The sequence below is a fragment of the Abramis brama genome (genome assembly GCF_963993115.1).
Source record: "Abramis brama genome assembly, chromosome: 21".
Lineage (NCBI taxonomy): Eukaryota > Metazoa > Chordata > Actinopteri > Cypriniformes > Leuciscidae > Abramis > Abramis brama.
This window is the reverse complement of record NC_139983.1, coordinates 28,426,782-28,441,320: the sequence shown is the minus strand read 5'-3', so window position 1 is coordinate 28,441,320 and position 14,539 is coordinate 28,426,782. Positions and strand designations below refer to the sequence as shown.

General features: G+C 36.4%; 2 protein-coding genes across 3 annotated transcripts in view; one reads left to right on the top strand and one right to left on the bottom strand.

Annotated features, from left to right (window-relative positions):
* Positions 1 to 5,680, top strand: part of cUnh14orf180 (chromosome Un C14orf180 homolog) — a 28,393-nt gene extending 22,713 nt beyond the window's left edge. The window contains exons 8-10 of one of the 2 annotated variants that reach the window (XM_084097415.1): positions 27 to 156; positions 1,228 to 1,254; positions 3,450 to 5,680. In XM_084097415.1, coding sequence (XP_083953541.1) covers positions 27 to 156; positions 1,228 to 1,254; positions 3,450 to 3,655 — 363 coding nt within the window. In that variant the 3' untranslated portion in view covers positions 3,656 to 5,680. The remainder of the gene's footprint in view (positions 1 to 26; positions 157 to 1,227; positions 1,255 to 3,449) is intronic. The other variant, XM_084097416.1, reaches the window with a different exon arrangement.
* Positions 5,681 to 7,697: 2,017 nt separating this feature from the next.
* Positions 7,698 to 13,765, bottom strand: tmem179ab (transmembrane protein 179a-B). The gene is made up of 4 exons (XM_084097417.1): positions 13,412 to 13,765; positions 11,440 to 11,577; positions 10,981 to 11,059; positions 7,698 to 9,673 (listed from the first exon to the last, which is right to left on the bottom strand). Exons 1-4 carry the CDS (start codon positions 13,711 to 13,713, stop codon positions 9,491 to 9,493), a joined length of 702 nt encoding a protein of 233 aa, XP_083953543.1. The 5' UTR covers positions 13,714 to 13,765; the 3' UTR covers positions 7,698 to 9,490.
* Positions 13,766 to 14,539: the final 774 nt, after the last annotated feature.

Genomic DNA, 14,539 nt, shown 5'->3' with positions numbered 1-14,539 from the left:
AATAGTTTTATCTTTTCTGATTTCAGGTCATAAATGAAAAACTGCCCACCTCTATCCTGAAAAGGTCCAACTTGAGCAATGTAGAGTCTGACTCTTCACGCAGGAGAAAAAACGAGAGGCGGGTTCGCTTCAGAGAGCCGGAGATCACTGTTCATGGTAAGAGAGTTCAAATAAACCTGCTCTAGCAGTCCCTAAAATCTCCAGAGTCGTTTTCAACTGTTCTTTCAAGTAAAAAATTGTAAAATAGTCAAATAAAAGTAGGTTAGTAAAAGATTTTTCTTACTTAGAGCTGAGGTAAATGAATTCCCTCATTCTGAAAAAAAAAGATAAGAAGGGATGCACAAACATGCCCAAGTGAATTACTTTCTAATTTGCATGCAAATTAGGCAGTGTGCATCTGTGCCAACAAGACTGTTAAGTTAATGAAACAAAGAATTGAATTTAAAGAATTACGCTTTAGTGCAGTTTGTCTGTCTCTCAAGAGCTCTAGTCTTGTCGAAAGGCCTTGTTGAAAAATTAAGGCAATGTGCTTCCTGTTGTTCATATGCTAGAGTCAAGTTCATTTTGGTTGTACAGTAGCTCTACGAAAATAGTGTCATTGTTCAGCGGTACTGAAGTCAGTTCAGAGTTGATTCAGTACCGTTGTAAAGATAATCAATTATTACATTAGTTCATTTAATCTATTTTCATCTAAAGCAGTTTTGCAGAAAACAGTGATGTCATCATCCAGCTCAGTTCAGTTCTCATCCAATAGTGTCAGTGCAGTCAGATCAATAATATTGTTGAATATTAAGTATCCCTTACTAAGCAAGCCAGAGGTGACAGTGGCAAGGAACCCAAACTCCATCAGGTGACAGAATACAGAGAAAAACCTTGGGAGAAACCAGGCTCAGTCGAGGCTGCATCACAAGTCAGAAATCAACAAGTAGAATTAAGGTGCAGTCACATTACCAAAATTTCATGAGCAAATATCCAATGTCTATTGTCAATAGTGTAGCAATGTATGAAGCACAGCTCATACAGACATCACTATCAAAACAAGCAGCTTTCTGTTGGTCAACGCAGCAAATTTCAAGTTACTATTGAAAAGACGGGAATTCGTCCGCAGAACAATGGTAAATGTGACCGCACCTTTAGTTATATGAATGTTTATGAGCTTTACAAAGACCTTGACTAACTTGAACTCAAACCTAAAACTCATTATTACTTTTTATGTTGGCTTTCCAGACATTCCGTACTATGACTGTTTAGGAGGTAAGAATACTAGATAAGAAATGTGTTGAACAGTGTCGTAGATCTCAAAAATGCATGAAAACGTGCATGACATTTTCTTGCATGCAATCTGGGACTCAGAACAGCCTGAAAGTTTATTAGTAACTCTTTGCTGTGGTTTAAGAATTCACATGAACTGTACTAAGATTTGTTTGCCTTTGCCAAAAATGTGACATTTGTGCATGTAAAACCCAAAGAAAAAGACCTTTTTCTTAATTTTCTTTGGTTAAAAGAGTGCTGTTAGCCAGTGAATAATGCTGCCCACATGCTTTCAGAAAATTTCCACTTCTGAAATCATAATTACGTGTTACTAATCATGGAGGACACTAGGTTCATTCTTTCCTATTTCTTGGAAAAATCTTATTAAAGCCAAAATGTAATGAAGATATTTTGTCAATATCCAGCATATTTTAAATAAAATGTAGTGCCCCATTCGCAGACAACCATACAAACATTACCTGCACTGTACATTCACAGTCCGCTTGCTGAAGATTCTGGAATTTCAGTCAAATAAGTGCTGTTTTCATAGTGTATTGATTACAGTAGTAATCAAATGGTTATTTATAAACGTAAATATACACTGATCAGGCACAACATTAAAAACTCCTGCCTTATATTGTGTAGGCCCCCCTCGTGATGCCAAAACAGCTCCGTCCCAGATACCAAAACAGGTATCTGGCACCAAGACATTGGCAGCAAGTCCTGCAAGTTGTGAGGTTGGGCCTCCATGGATCAGATTTGTTGGTCCAGCACATCCCATAGATGCTCAATCGGATCGCGATCTGGGGAATTTGGAGGCCAAGGAAACACCTTGAACTATTTGTCATGTTATTTAAACCATTCCTGAACAATATTTTCAGTGTGGTGTAACCGGTCCTACTAGACCCGCTCCGAGCGGGATTCGAACCGGCGTCTCTGGCCTCTTGAGGCCAACTCACACAGCTCTTACTATCTGGCCTCCGTTACACTCACCCCCCTAAACCTCACTGCCATCCGGGTCACGGCACCAAATGTATCCCCTCCAGTCCTACTCACCCCGCTCTGAGCGGGACTCGAACCGGCGTCTCCAGCATGGTAGGCGGGTGTGCTAACAAGGACGCTAAAGACCACAGTCTCTAGCATCAGTCTCTAGTGGGCTTCCGTTACAGTGGTAGGGTGTATTATCCTGCTGAAAGTGGCCAATGCCATCAAGGAACACCATTGTCATGAAGGGGTGGTCTGCAACAATCTTTAGGTAAGTGGTATGTGTCAAAGTAACATCCACTTGAAGGTTTCACAGCAGAACATTGTCCAGAGCATAACACTGCCTCTGCCGGCCTGCCTTCTTCCCATAATGCATCCTGCTGCCATCCCATCAATGTTACTCACTTCACCTGTCAGTGATTTTAATGTTGTGGCTGATCAGTGACTGTAACGGAAAGAGAAAGGAATGGAGATGTTGTGGGAAAACGAATAAAACTTAACAGTCAGTACAGCAATAGTTCTCTCCTCTGCTATGTTTAAAGTTTATGGCCCACCAACTAGAAAATTAGGGTATCAAAATGATCTTGTATTTCTTAGTTGTATATACAACTTGAGAGGTTGTTCACGTTTAATTTCTTACTAAAAAACTTGTATTTACGAATCAGAGATGAAGCAGGAAATAAGCAGCATGTAATTTCAGTGTTGTCTTGTTTATACGATAACGATATGCTTAAAACTGAGAAGTTTTTCCTTTGAGTTTTCCGCGTACAGACCACACTATTGTCAAAACAATCCCTATTCACACGGATCCGTGAAAACGAATAAAAACCCCTGTATTCTGCTGCCAGGCCATTAGATGAAACGCTATAGACTGAACAAGTAATACGCATGACGTCATCGTCTTCAGAGACTCGCGTTTTTGTTGTTTACACAGAGAAAACTTTGCGTTTTCAGGCCCCCAAAACGCCATTGTCGTGTAAACGAACGGCCAAAGCGCATAAAAAGTTTTACGTTTTTAATTGAAAACAGTTTCGTGTAAACAGCCCCTTAAGAAACGTTAGCAAAATAGCCTCTAAGACAAGCTAACAGCTAACTACCTTAAAAAAAAAAAAAAAAATGTTTACAGCACCTTTAAAGAATGACTGTTTTAAGCAGTTGCGCAGCCAACAAATTTAGCATTTCACACCAAATCTTTTTTGATTTTTGTGCTCCAGTGTACGACACCCCCCAGAGCCATTTGCACCTGGCCTTGCTCACCTGCCTGTTCCTGCTGCTGTCTGCGCTGGGTCTAGCACTGTACTGCACGGACCGCCGAAGACCCCAGCGTGCCTGCGAGGAGCTGCAGACGGCACTGGCTGTGTACCTGCTTCAATTCAAACAGATTGTTTGGGCCTGCTGGATCTGGCTGACCATGCAATGACCATAACCGACCACAGAGGGCAGCAACGAGCAGAAAAAAAACACGAAAGGTCAGAATGGTTTTAAAGGACTGTGGAGGAAATAAAAGGGTCCTTGTTTTTTTATTGCTTTATTTTCACTGTTATATATTCAGACTGGTCACCAGTTAAAGTTTTTGAGGATGTTCAACATCCGCCTCTTTTATTTTGTAGTTGATTGAAGGCCACGCCATTAAGTGATGGTGTGCTTTTTTGCCCTTTATGGTGGCATATCCATTGCCACAACCTCATTATACTGAGTCGTATATAATCAGAAATCTGTATATGTAGCTATTTGTCCTTGTATAGCTTTTCTGGGCAATTATGTTTTAAAGCATCTGTTAGTCCTTTTCCAAATAATACTTGTGCAGCAATAGTAATTAAGCCCTTTATCAATCAGACTTATACAGGACTGTCAAAATATAACACGAATGAATGAATGAATTCCGTCTATAACACTTAGAGCCCGACTGATATATTGGTACTGTAGGTCAATATTATCATGCGAGATATACTGAGAACCTGTATTGGACTTTAATAAGCAATATTGAAAAGAACGACATGTAACGGTGAGTAGGCCAACATGCACAATGCCATGTTTACCGTCACAAATAGTTATATTTTAACCCTTAAATGCATGAGTGCTTCACCTTACCAGGTCTTTTGCAACCCGAAACTATATCTTACACAGATAAATCTCCAACTGCTGCAATCGCATAAAACTCTCCTGATAATTCCAAAATAATAAAATAAAGCTTATTTCATTAATTTTTGGAACTTTGAAGGGTTCAACTTGAGCAGATGCTTTTTACCATCATCACTGTTATCGTCAGAGCTCATTTCCCGAGTACATTCAGCATCTGTCTTTTTCACGAACATATTCTCAAAACTATCATTTTCAACGTCTTCAAAATCAATATTTTGATTGCTGACAGCTTCTTCCACCATCAAGTGAGACTAATATTTGATTGCGTTCAGTACTTGCTCTACAGTAAATCGCTGAGCCATATCAAGTTTTGCTGATGACACTTGTATATTCTTTTGTTTTATGCCCGTGGTAATTACGAGTGAAACATCACAACATCGTTGCGTATCAGACATTGTCCCCTTGAGGAATAAAAATTAACTGCACTTATTGAGTCATAAGAGATTTAATTATTGTTGCGCAGAAAAAAAAATCTACCCATTACACTAAACACTATTACATACCTCGGGTCACTAGCGACCCTGTAAACTTTTTACAAAAAATTTATTAGAAAACAGAATTTTTTTTATAATGTTTTTTCTTGTTATATTGTTTATAATTAATAGATTGAGGAACTCCAAGAAGGTTCATGTCTACCTTTAAAAAATGAATGAGGGGAAGGGTAGTGAATGATGTCCCGGGTCGATAAAGACCCGAGGTGCGTTTAAGGGTTAATTCCGATGACACTTTTAGACACACGCATATCGCATGTGCTTAAAGAATGTTTAAATGCATGGCTGGATCAATTCCTGCTAGTGTTGTACTTTGCATTCTTTGCTTAAAATATTTACCTCACTATTTTTTCATAAGATACAAATATCAATATAAGGGCTTTCTGATTCAAAGGGTGAATTTAGGAACCCGTTGCACTTAATTTCTTGTATTACACGAATAAAGACAGGATTATATTATAGATCTATTTATGCTCCAACCTATTCAAGAATTTTCATGCCAGCTTCAAAAACATCTTAATGTTTTGGTGTCGTTTTATTTTAATTGAATATTAGATCAATGACATTATCTAGTCATTTTTTATGCAAATGCAATTAAAACATATTCAAATATTTAAAAATATTAAGAATGCAGTTAATACATATTGACTTGAATATACATTTTGTTATTGGTTAAGTTTGTACAATGTCATGTAGTACAACTCCCCGAAACCTTAATGATATTTACTGAATGAATACTTCATTGGAATTAAAAAAAGAACACTATATTTAAATGATTTTTTTTTTAAGTAATGATTAAAATGTTGAACACTCGTCTGAGGAAAATGTGTCGTTACTTTTTACGTGATGGTTACACCATATGATCATTTTAATGTCAGTCAATATACACTTTTCTTGTAAATGTTATAAAAGTTTCCAAACCATATGAAACCAACATGAACACAAAGAGTACATTTCTAGATTATTTTTTCAAACATGTTTACTTTTCTTTATCATGAACACTCTTATGCCATTGGATCAGACCCAAAATCAGTCGGGCTCTACAGAATGTGCACACCGTGTTCTCTATGAATCAATGTATCACAGCTTTTTAATGTCAGAAATTATTTCATTTATTTAATTATTTTATTTTTAATGCACTTGCTGTACATAATGTGGTTGAATGTGTCTGTGGAATGCAAGACAATGCTATTTATTTTACTAATAATCAAATATGTTTAGAGTACAAATATGCGTTTTATGCATTATCAACATGTATTAACAGAATGACACTAATCATTGTTAAAGAATATATTATATATAATGTACACGTGAAAAGAGAAGAACTGGCACAATGTCGACACCTTTAGCATTTATCTACTTTACGAGTTGAAACGAAGGGCAAAGTTGTTAAGCACAAACGTTTCCATCTGCCACAAATTCTCCCCGAAAAGAGATACAAGACTGTTCAAGGATGAGTTGGCCATATTTTGTCTCATGCACTGCCAGATTTAACTGGCAAATGAAAGAATGCCATTTTAGAGAGTTGAATGGTTTATGACGCCCGCAGCATTTGAGTTTATATTTTACATGAACCTGTACCAGCATCTTGGCCTAAGCCTATGGTGCATTTATTTGTTTTAATCTGTTTTGTATAAGAATTTTCTTTTTCTGTCTTTTTTTTACTATTCCACTTAAGTTTTATACTTTTAGTCTTTTAATATTCCATTATAGCAGCAGTCTCTATTTTCTAGTTTTTGGGTGAGCATTTGGAGAAAAAAAAAAAATCGAATTACAATAGTCTTTGGATTCTGGTGTCAAAAATAAGTTGTCATACTTAATATTTTCTCGATTAGCAAACAGTTTGGCATGTATTGCTATAGTAAATAAGGAGATATTAGGCGGAATGACAGCCTTAGTCACACACACACTCAAAAGTTTGGGGTCAGTAAGATTTGTTAATACTTTTTTCATAATGGGTGCATCAAATTGATCAAAAGTGACACTAAGGATGGTTTCCACAGAAATATTAAGCAGCACAACTGTTTGATAATAATAAGAAATGTTACGTAAGCATCAAATCAACATATTAGAATGATTTCTGAAGGATCATGTGACACTGAAGACTGGAATAATGGAATAATTCAGCTTTGCATCACAGGAATAAATTACATTCTAAAATATATTAAAATAGAAAACAGTGATATTAAATTGTAATATTATTTGTAATAATTATTCACAATATTACTGTTTTATGGTATTTTTGATCAAATAAATGCATCTTTGGTGCACATGAGAGCTTTCTTTCAAAATCATTGCTTACCAAACCCAAATATTAGATTTTTTTTTTATCATATTGATTGAAAATACAATTGGATTAAATTCATCAGTGCAAGTGACGAAGAGAAACAAGTTAAAGGTGTACAAATCATCTGTGACCTGCATCAAATCACTGTGAGTTACTTTGATAGAAGCGCCTGATATTGTCAGACACAGAACAAATGTTTTATTATATGGGTGTCATTTACATTATGTATTATTTGCTATTTATATGTGCATTGTGCACTGATTATTAAATGTATGCAATAGACAGTTAATTGGCACACTTGCTTAATGTACCCGTTTGAGGGGTATTCAGACGACAAAAGGGAAATCAACTAAATATGTTGTACTGTTGGGCCAGCCAATCACTGAAGCAATAAAATTGCCCCAGGTCGAGTACATGCTCCTTTTCTGTAATGTGTATTTCAATAGAGGTGCTTTTTGGCAGTATATTCACTGCTTTTCTTTTTCCTTTCTTTTGTTTCACAAATGTAAATATTAAAAACCAAACAGAGCTTCAAATGGTCATTAGTTTAAAGACTGAATTTTATTTTCATGATCAGAAAAATCACCAATTGCTTTGTATTTTCATCATCATTGCTGTTTATACTGCTATCACTGCTTTTATTAAATAAAAGCCCTAAAACAAATATAGGCCTATAATGTCGAAGAGATGTGTTCACACTATGACACAATAAATAAAAATGATGCACAAAACAATGTCTGCATATTTTTTTGCGGGCCTGAGTGTGTTACAGAGTTACAGCGAATCACGACTCATGCTCACACACCATTAACTAGCAAAACTAAAATATAATCCTATAAATCCTATAAATAAAAGGCATACATCAAAATTTATTCCAGCATGCGCAATAATACTTCAAAACATATAGTGAACTAGTAGAGTGTTATGGCATAAACTTTGTAGATTCTAGGAAAGTAAGTAAACTGAATGAAGCAAATCATTAAATAGTCCCTCCAAATCTCACATATTTCATCTGAGTGATGTCATGTCCCAAAGACAGTCACTTCAATATCTTAATAGAGCCTTCCTCTTCACCTGTGTATTTTTATAGCATATATGTACATGCAAGCATGTTTTAAATCCCTTTACATAGGAAAGATACTATCACAGTCATATACATGATTATATATGTCTTACACATGGAGGCAGTACTGGAAGGGAATGATCTTTAAGTAAAGAAAACCTGAAATGGATCACACACACACTTTAAATAGTGTTAACTCTAGTATTGCCTGAGCTACAATGTATGTACTAAATCCAACTCCTCAGCTAACGCTGAAGGAATACAGACTGACTGGAAGCTGTCGCTCATATCTAGAACTGATTTAAGGAAAGCATTTGGTTAAGAAAAAACACAATTGTCAGTAAGACTTTGATTGTATGTCACACAGGATTTATAAGAACATTTATTTAAGCACACTTCCTTAAAGGGATAGTTCATCCAAAAAAAAGAAAAGAAAATTGTCATAATTTACTTACCCTCATGTCATTCTAAACCCATATCACTTTTGTTAATTTTGAAACAGAGATGAAGAGATTTCTGTCCCTCCAATGAAAAGTTAATAAAGACACCATACAAGTAATCCATATGATTGCTTTATATGATTAATAGATTTAATTTAGGCTTTTATTTACATAGAAATTGACCAATGCACGTACATAAATCACATCAAATATGGTAAATGGATCAAATGTGACGTGTGAGAACCAATGAGGTTTGCTTCTATTGATCATTTTTGATGTGCTATGTGCATTGATCAGTGTTTATAAAGTGATTATGTCTCTTTAAGAGATTTGGATTAATCTCTTAATTCATATGGATTACTTTTATACTGTTGTCATTAACTTTCTGAAGCTTTCGCTGGAGAGACAGGTTTTCGCTGGATTTAACATCTTTGGGAAAGGCTTATGGATTTGGCACAACATGATGGCAAGTAAATGATGACAGATTTTTCATTTCTGAGTGAACTATCCTTTTACATTATTCATGCTCACTGTTAATTTTGTTCAGGGTCTTGTGTTTTAAGCTCAACATCAAAAAATGTGGGTAAATGATCTGTGACCTCAGTCCAAACAATCGAGTGCACATGAATGTCTATTCTCAGTCATCGTCCAATGTCAAATAAAATGTTCTTCAGAAGCATTTGGCTCAATTAAGCTCAACTGAGGTCAATCAAAAGTTGAGATGCAGTACACCAACTAATGAGCCATGTTTAAAAGCTTATGAATACATTTTACTTGACAGTACATTAATGGAAATGTTCTATAATAGTTGCGTTGCAAAATGCTGAGTTTATCATATCATGCCACTTTTCTCATCTACCACATCTGAGCACCGGCGTGATGAGCGTCCGAGTAGGAACTCTTTCTCGTGGATCAAGCTGTCGACCAGGTCCTCTTGACGGTAGTTATGGTAGACCTTCAGAAAGGCCATGACTGTGATGCCCAGCCAAGTCAGCCAGGCCGCCCACAACCCAAACTAGAGGAAAGCAGAGGAGGCCTGACGGTTATATTCATGATAAAAATTGGTAATAATCAGTGTGAAAAGCAAAATTTATCAAAACAAACTTTGCAAGATGCCTTCTCTGGAAGTCTACAACAGTTTGAAGGTTAATAGAGAAACTTTCGGGTCCATCATCCTAAAGTCAATGGGTTTTTTGAATGGGATTTTGGTTAAATTCCTGAAATAAGGTCTGTGGTTAAAACACATTCTGTGTTTTCACTGTTATATGGTAAGAATCATAAACTTTTGTTAGCCACAGAGCTTATTTTCTGTAATAATCCAAAAGCCAATGGAAAAATCCAACTGGATGTTTGTCAAGGGGAGCCAGAATGATGTAAAAAAAATAAAAATAAATAACTCATCACTGCATCATTCTATTGGAGTGGTTTGGTCTGTTTAAGGATATATAGGCCTTATAGTTAAAATATTTGAACAGTTTGATTTTTGAAAGAATGTCAGCTTTTATAGGAGGTTGCAAAAGTGTCTTAATTTGTTACTAGGTTGTTGTGAAAATGTTCTAGTGTTTGCAGATATCTGACTACGGGTTCGTTTACACGACAACGATGAACTAAAAATGGAGAAGTTTTTCCTTTGCATTATTCGCGTACAGACGACATTGTTGTCAAAACGATCCCGTTCACATGGATCCACGAAAACGATTAAAGACGCTGTATTATTCATTTCAGGTTAGTAGTTGGCGATGCCACTTTGTAAAGAAACACTAAGCGCCTATAAACTGAACACGTAATACACATGCGCATGACGTCACCATTCCACAAATTCACGTTTTTGTAGTTTACATAGAGACGATAATGGTATCGTTTTCAAAATCTTGCACTTTGAATCCCGTTTACAAAAGTTTGCGTTTTCAGGCAACCAAAACACCATTGTGTAAATGAACGGCCAAAACGCTTAAAGAGTTTTACGCTTTTAGTGTACTACATAAATTTGTTAAAAGTTTGTTTCACAAAAAATTTACATTCTGTCATATTTACTCTCATTTCATTCTAAATGTGTATGACTTTATTTCCGTGGAACACAAAAAAAGGATTTTTTGAGAAATCAGTGCATCTCAAGTTCCATCAACAATGGAAATCAATCTTCAAAGTATCTTCTTTTGTGCTCCGCAGAAGAACAAAAGTCACACAAGTGATTAAGTGTAATTGTAATAGAGTGAGTACATTTTTTAGATTAACTATCCCCCAAAGACAACATAATGAACCTTGTTGATATAAAGCGCTCATGTAGTCATTTTACACAGTTTGTATTCTTAACTGACCAACCTGTGCTATGGCAAACTGGTCATAAAAAGCAGAGTTGTCCAACCCTAGTTCAAGATCAGTGTCCTGGAGATCCTCACAGCTAGAAATAAACAGTAGTCATTGTTAGAAATGATTCACAGATTCTTGAAGAATCAACATTTATTGAGAGGATTCTGTTCATAAAAATTTGAAGAACAAAGCTACTTGTTACACACACACTCAGGGTTTATATTCAAATACTGTAGCAGTTTATGGACACTGAAACGTGACTGAACTTTAAGAGTCACTGAAGTGAACTGAGGCAAAAAGCCCCTGGCTAATTTTAATGTCACTAAACCCTCCTCTGACAGAGAAAAAAGTCCCACACAATTAATTGGGGCTCTTTCCACGCTATAAAGGCAGTCTGAAAACATAAATCTCACATTGTTTTAGTGTTTTTTTATCTACATAAATACAGGCTTAACTGAACATCATGCTTACCTGCTGGGCATACTGCCTCCTTCTGTGATGGCATCACACCATAGGTTGAAACCCACACTTACTATTGTGCTGGACAGGAATACAGCAAACACTACGAATGTGCTGATGAGCAGGTTTAGGAAGGCATTGAAGATTGAGCTATATAAATAGAAGAGAGATAGTTAACAAAAGTCATTGTTTACACACTCCTGCCATTCTAAACATGTACTATTTTTTTCTTCTGTGGGACACAAAAGGGGATATTTTGCAGAATGTTGAGTTGCTCTTTTCCATAAAATGAAAGGACAGTGATTCACACTGTTTAACTCCAAAGTGCACAAAAAATCTGCAAGCACCCCACACAACTTCTATTGCAAGTGTCCTGAAGATATATATGTATTGGAAAGACTGAAATGTCAATTAAGCTTGCTTGTCCAATTAGCCATCCCAGACAGCAACATAGTGTCGGCCCACATCTGGTACACAAGGATTCCACACGGCCCGAATGTGGGCCGGATCTGGGCTGACACTGTGTTGCTGTCTGGGATGAGATGTGCAAGAACAAATGATGTTTGACACCATTGGCACAAAGCATCTTGATGTATATTTTGGCCTTTTCCTCACATAAAAGACCTGGAGTACATGGACAACTTCTATGGTATTTTTACCATAAATCCCCATATACTTGTACTTTCCCATTATCTGGAAAAAAAGCAGCTCTTACATTCTACCAAACGTCTCTTGTTGTGTTACATGTAGGAAACAAATATGGGTTTAGAATATGTTAAAAAATCCATTGTTATTTTTAATGAAAAAGGTTGTTTATGAAAACCTCTGTAGACAGTTTTTTATGTAAAGGACTTTGGACGTTTTTGCTGGGAAAATCAAAAGGATGTGGCGTTTACACACATTTTTGTAAGAAAAATATCCAAATATATATCTTTATAAACTATAAAGTTATACGGCCGTACGTTAGTCTAGTTCCGGTGGAAGAGTGACCTCTGACCCGACGCATGATGTATTAACGCAGAGGATAGATCAAAACAAAACACCAGTCATGAATTAGAAGTCTTAAATGAGAATTTTTAGAGAGAAATGTCAGAGGAGGTTGAGTTTGTTGCCCAGAACTATTTGTTTGAACCGCGAGAGGCGTCTACTCTCACCTAAGCTAAAACTACTCCTACGTCATACACCGGTACTCAACTCTCTCGTCAACGCGAGGACGGCTGTTACTGGAATCTAGCGATTAAAGTTTATAAAGTTATAATTATGGATATTTTTCTTACAAAAACGCATCACTTCGCTTCAGAAGACCTTTATTGACCCCCCGGAGCAGTGTGGATTAGCCTACTTTAATGATGGATGGCTGCGCTCTTTTGGGCTTCAAAAAAATGGTACCATTCACTCCCATTATAAAGCTGGAGCCAGGATATTTTTTAATATAACTCCAATTATGTTTGGCTGAAAGAAGAAAGTCATATACACCTAGGATCAATTATAGGATACTTTTTTGGGTGAACTAACCCTTTAAGTATACTGTAATTTAGTTATATCCTACTATTAAAAGAGTAGGATATTTAGCATGTCTATTAAAAGTAAACCACATGGCCTTTGATGCCAGGCTAGAGACTAAAATCAGACAGCAATAATTAATCCATATAATCTTAATCAGTATGCAAATTCATTCAATGACTTTTTAACTTTTCTGTGACTAAATCATTCAAATGTATTATCACTACCAGCTCAATTAGACTTTATTAGGCCATAAAACCTACATAATAAAACCATCCATAATCACAGATAGTATAAGTTTGTTATGATATTGAACAACTGTCCCATATAATAAAATATTTAACTAAAGTAGCCTAATATGCTGCTATATGACATCACATCTGCATCCATGCTTCCCAATCATCGCACTGGCACGGGTTTAATAGCTTACACGTGAGACATCAAATTAACAAGTTAAACGATGAAATGAAGAATCACTCACTCATCGTGGCCTTTGCAGATGAAGAGCAGCAGCCTCCAGGCTTGCACGGAGGCCAGGATGAGGGACGCGATGGCGACAGCGGTGATGAAGCTGCAGGAGGACTGAGGTCCCCATTCCTCAATGATGAAGCGCTGCTTAGACACCGTGATGTTCTCATTCTGCCACATACCCCGGGTAAAAAGCAAACATTTTCCACGAAAATCCTCCGTGTTTTCCGACAGAGGTACTATCGCTATAAAGCCAAAGACGAAGGCTAAAAAATAAAGGATGCATTGCGCAAATATTAAATTATCCATTGGCATTTTGTCCGCGCTGTGTTGTCGGTGCGGCTCGAGCTCTCTCTCGCGCTGCTGCGGCTGCGCAGTCGGACTCTGCAGCACAGGCGAGCAGAGAGATACAGCTGAGGGCATTTTTGGAGAAAAAAGAATCAGAATCCCACACCACTTATTAGTAGTAGTTTTATGGAAGGCTAATCAATACAAAATGCTAAAAAATCGGGTAACACGTTTAATACACGTAAATTTACAAATCATAGGCCTACCTAAGCTAAGTCAGACAGTTAGTGTAGGGCTTTTAACAGTAGGCCTACTTATTGAATAGGCAGCTTTACAGTAGCTTGATAACAAAATTCTACTTATTTTTAAATAACACTGAAAGGTTAAGTCAAATGTAAGCCTTTTTGTGACTTTATTATGGCAATCATCTAAACACAGACACTAAAATAAAATAAACGTTAATTCAAATATTCATTAAATATATCATATTACATTATTCAAAAATTGCACATAAAAATACAAAACCAGTTTACAAAGCATGACAGCAAAAATCAAGCCATATTAACTCTATTCAGTTTGCCAATGCACAGTTCTGAATCAGAACAGACCTGTGTTCCTTTTGACATGACAACTCCAATAACACAGTCTTCTGGCTTCCGGCTTCAAGAATACTACACAAAACTAATTCAATGAAAGGTCTGAAAATGAAAATAGTTCATTTTAGAAATATGGTGGATGCATGAATCTTTGTGTTCCACACAAGGTAAAAAGAATAAATGCTGAATAGCTTTCAAAAATGAAAGGATGCACCAGGACGTGATTTTATCATATTAGTTCATTAATATTAATATAA